The sequence below is a fragment of the Anopheles aquasalis genome, chromosome 2 (genome assembly GCF_943734665.1).
Source record: "Anopheles aquasalis chromosome 2, idAnoAquaMG_Q_19, whole genome shotgun sequence".
In the NCBI taxonomy this organism is placed as follows: Eukaryota; Metazoa; Arthropoda; class Insecta; order Diptera; family Culicidae; genus Anopheles; species Anopheles aquasalis.
Window position 1 is genome coordinate 7,500,001 of NC_064877.1, and position 5,000 is coordinate 7,505,000.

General features: G+C 47.6%; 1 protein-coding gene across 1 annotated transcript in view; it reads left to right on the plus strand.

The window, feature by feature from the left end:
- LOC126572013 (potassium voltage-gated channel protein eag) overlaps positions 1 to 5,000 on the plus strand; it is a 22,182-nt gene that overhangs the window by 4,971 nt on the left and 12,211 nt on the right. The window contains exon 5 of the mRNA XM_050230989.1: positions 4,766 to 4,872. Within this exon, the coding sequence (XP_050086946.1) occupies positions 4,766 to 4,872 (107 nt within the window). The remainder of the gene's footprint in view (positions 1 to 4,765; positions 4,873 to 5,000) is intronic.

The window sequence follows — 5,000 nt, forward strand, 5'->3', positions numbered from 1 at the left end:
GAAATTGATCAATGAATCTGTTGCAAGCAATATGCTTCCGGTGTACCGGGTTTGTGGTGGCATTCGAGATTTGTTTTTCCAAGGTCGGGGGCCCCTGGATATTCCGATGGCAAGCGTGGGTTTGTTTGATTGTTTGTTTGTGGCTTTACTGACTCGTACCTCGTCTTTTATACACGTGAACCGCTGCTTGGCTTCTCGGTTTCGCTCTATCCGAATTTCTCTCACTATACAAGCAGTCCTTGGTAAGTGTTAAGTTGTTCTGCCTTTTTTTTCATTTTTGGGTTTCTCTTTTCCCAACTCTTGCTTACCGACTTTCCTTTTTTCCAATGTTTCTGCTTTGGCGCGCTTGTCGCTGAACGATTGCCGGCTTCCATTTCCAACTTTTGCCACTGAACTGGTCGCTCTGTTCTTTTATCGTTTTTTCTTTTCTTCGATGTAGAATGTATGGTAGCTAGTTCGTTCTCTTGCTATACTTTTCACTTCTTAGCTCTTCCTTATCCTTTCTCTTTGTACAATACATTTTCGTAAATCAAATCAATGTTCCCCTGGCTAGTGTTTCTTCTCCTGTACGAACTCTACGACAACAAGGGAAATTCTTGGCTAATTTTGGGCAATAAACAATGCAAAAACCACATCGTGACATCGCAACAACAGCAATCGCCCTTGGCGCCGAAGGCAATGATATACAACTTGTTGTGACCCCCCAGGGGCAGACATTAAAGTGTCCGTGCAGAGCTACCGCACCGCGGGATTAAATTAGCTTCTTTGGCATAAATTAAAACGCAAAAACGAAGCGACCATCCAGCGAGACGACCAGATCCGGCCCGGAGAAGAGCGAGAGTACTGCGCGTGTCCTGTGTTTGATTTCGCGTAGACAAAGTTTTTGCGTTTAGCAAAGACTCGAACTCGACTCGAAAGACTCGAGACCACTTGAGGAGGAGCCACCCATTCTTCCTTCTCACTTTGGCCGGGTGGGCCGATTGATTTATGCTGGACCGGTCGAGCGAAGTCACTGGTGCACCAAAAAGTGTCCAGAAGTAGAAAAGCCAATTTAGTGTTTGGTTAATTTTCAACACAAATACTAGCCGTAGCTGGGCCACTATCACTATCGCTTGGTATTTATTGGTTATAAATAATTCGACTTCCCACAAGTTGGGCTTGATTTACAACGCCACGGAACTTGTCGAACGGAATAAAATCGAACTTTGCAGTTGCGTGGTGCGTAACCGAACCGCGTTCGAGTCACGTCAGCTCGCTCGGTGGTCATAAACAATGTTGGCATGTAGAACCGACAACTAAACCAACTCTTGTCTTGCTGCCACAGCTTTAACACGATTTGTTTATGCATGGTTTCGCTTTCGCTCCGCTTCTTTCCACCATTTTTACATTCAATACGATTTAAATGGAACGGAATGTCCTGCATTGTATGAGTGCTCCTGGCGTCCTGAACCCTCATTGTAGTGCAATAAGTTCCCTCAACCTCTACGCCAACCAGCTGTCATGTTTTTCACATTTTGGCAGCCACACAGCGTGCCCGAGCGCGGTCTGGCATTCGCATTCCAGTCCATTCCAGTAGCAACAAGTTTCCGGCATGCACGTATTGGCAATAAGTCAATAAGTTGATGGTTTCGACTGTAACGTGGCTTCGACAGCTTTCACAGAGAGAGAGAGAGAAAGAGAGAGGAAGTATACTGTGGCGGAAGTGGTAATGGCGAGTGAGGGGCTTGGCTGGTTGGCTGCGTAGAATTAAATTAGATTCCGACATTTTGCAGCCGAGCCGGGCCGGACCGAGTCGTCGATTAACCGCACATCATTCCATCGGCTTAATTGACAGCTTGTGGTCTCGATGGCGCACATGGTGGCCTCGCTATCCGTACTGTAGCATTATTAGTGATTCAAACCACAACATAAATGCACCATGACATCCCATAATGGCTTCCGATGATTTAAAACTATCAGTCTGGACTATGAGACGGGAACGAGGGCACTCTCCCCGTCCCGCGACTGGGAATTCACTTTAAACAGCCCAAGAAGAAGCCCTGTTGATCAAAGAGCATCCAATTCTCATGGAACTGTCGAGCACACGATACCGTAGGCGACCATTTCTGGTCCGAGAAACCCGCGATTGGGAATTGGTTTTTTGTGGCAACAACAGGAAGAAGAAAAAAGAAACGAAATCAGGAAAAGGGAAATGATCCCAGCACCCACACTCACCGTACCGTCGATGAAGAGTGATGGCGAGCCATAAAAATCGTTAAATCCCCAAACGATCGGCGGACTGGGAGGGAGTGAAGGAGGGACGGTGACTACCCTTTCGGTTGGAATCAGGCCACCGTACGCCTCCAACTCCCTGCTGGAAGCCTGCCCGGGGTTCTTTGTTAATCAAATTTGAATAAGCAATTCTCGATTTCCCGATTCCTCTCCAGAGCTGCCAATACGATGACGATGACGACGACTGACAGCCGGACGGACGAACGACATGGCGGGTGCACCCATCCGCTGGCGGTCGTTGTTTGATTGGCTTGATCAACAGGAAATTGTAACCTGTAGGGACCCCGAGTTGGCTTCCTCTCGCTCTCTCGCCCACAGTCGAGGCAGGGTGTCGATTGGAATTAAGTGAAAGAAATGAAGAAATAGCAAAAACCAATTGTTGATAGCATAATGGGGTTGTGGAGCATGTTTTCTTCCACGAGCTGGCAACAACACTGCAAATAGTCTGCCAACAACGATCTGTTTGTGGAGCCACCCTCCCTGTTCCTCTGCGTCTCTGTGGCAATGGATGACACCGACGAGTCGTTTCCACACAAACAAACGTCAAACTACAAAACATCTTCAATCGTTTCCGGCGCTGGCGGCCGGGGTGCTGCGATGGAATGACAGGTGGCGCGCAGTAGGCGAATCACCTGAACCATCGAAAGCGAGGAACAGAGTTCAACCCGACACCGTTCCGTTTGGCATACGGGATGGGCTGTTATGGAATTATTGAAAGGTTTTGATCCCGCTCCGACAGTGAGTCCTTCTAGCTTCTCACCGTTCCAGGCCTTTCACTACAACTCTGGCGTGATGGCATCGTCTCCAAAGGGAAATCTCGTGCACACACCGCCGGCTCCCGGAACGGAACGAAGGCTAGAATTGGTTTTGTTGGCATAACCTCCCTCTCCTTTCTCCGTCTCCCCTATAACCAGGCCATTTCATCCAGCCCATTTGTTGAATCGCAATCACGCCCCGGAGGGCCGGAGTTTTGCCAGAGAATTTCCCGTTGAAAGGTCTCCCCCTCTACCACTCCGACCCACCATGACTTCTTCGAAAAGCCGAATTCAAAACCAAAAACCGAAAGATCTGAAATCCATATGCCCATCACCCACAACGCCCAAACCGGAATGGTGGTGTGTATGTACATTTTTAATGGCAACCTGATGATGAGCTTTCAGCGTCTATGACCTTTTCGCACCGTTTCGCCTCCCGTGGCACTTGTACGTCTTCCTTCTGCCACTGCCACACTTTCTTCGAAATACCACGGCGTGGGGGAGGGTGGAAGAAGCTGTGGATTGGAACGATAATATTTGAATACAATTACTGGATTATAAGATTAAGGAAATTCAGTGGAACAGCATCTCACTGTAAGGGGAAAAGGGGCGTGCGAACGAGCGCGTCAGTCAGCTTGTTGGCTAGGAATTCTATCAGAGGAAAGTAATTTTTCTCCCCCATCGCTCATCCATTGATGATGCGGAGAGCATTGTGTGCACTTGCGGAGGAAAGTCCCCCTCCGCTACTGGTCCAACGGCAGTTGAGGAAGGGATTAGGGTTATGCAATTCAGGGCCAAACGTTTGTGGCTTAATTTGAAGTTAAAAATGAGAATAGAGCCTCAATTTGAGCGTTTAAATAGATTTTCACAAATTGAAACGAATAAAAGGCTTCAGCATCGGTTCAGGACGATTCTTGATTGCTGATGATTACTTCAAATAGATCCCAATGATCTAACATATCGCATTCCGTTGGAAGCATAAATTATTTGCTATTGCTTGCCGGAAATCTCGTGCGCCACAGTCTAGCCAACAGATATCTTCGATGGATTGGAAGGTTACCTTTAGAGCTTGCTTAGAGTGCTGCTTCTCGCACAGTTACTACAATTGCTTCGCTTCTGCAGACAACGGCATAGAAATTTCGCTTCAGTTAATGCTACCAACATGGTTTGATAGATGCTTGCATATTCCGGAATGGTCACGCAGAGGGGTAGCTTTTTTCAGTTTTTCCAGCTAATCGTTCCAGTAAACAATAGTTCCATGACCGAAACAACATTAAATTGAACCCAGAACCAAGCCAATGTTCAAAAATACTAATACAACACAATTCCACAGCCCGATTCCACAGTGTTACGCACAGTGTGTACACTGTTATGTTATGTAACTTGCAGCTGGAAATTCAAATTATGTAAAATATCTAAAACTGATGATCGTCCAGCTACAAAAAAAAAACTCTCACAACATTTCATTGCATACTCACCACACGTACCTCTGTTCATATCCACCATTGTTGCGATTCATTTGTACAGCTACATGATGCCCATATGACCTTATCGCAGTAGACATTGTTCGAGAGGATTATAATATTCTCGTCGGTTGACAACACACCCGGCACCGCGTTTCGGCAACACAGTGATAAATGGCTAGACAATATTTGAAGCTAATTTTAAATCCTCTCTCTTCTCCAAACCGCGAATGGCGCCGTACGACCTGGATCGCACCGCTCGCACCGACATCGCAGGCCTCTCCAAGTTCGCCAAGTTGGCCCGCTCCGTGACCAGAAGCCGTCAATTCAGTGCACACTTGCCTACGCTAAAGGATCCTACCAAGCAATCAAATCTAGCTCATGTAAGTACACGGCCCCAAGTGTGTGGCCCCCCCATGCACGATGATCCTGCACCTCGAAGCCCTGGCTGCGAACGAGGCCCCGCGGGACTCCGCTGGCTCACCCTACAAAAGCGCCACCACGCGAATCA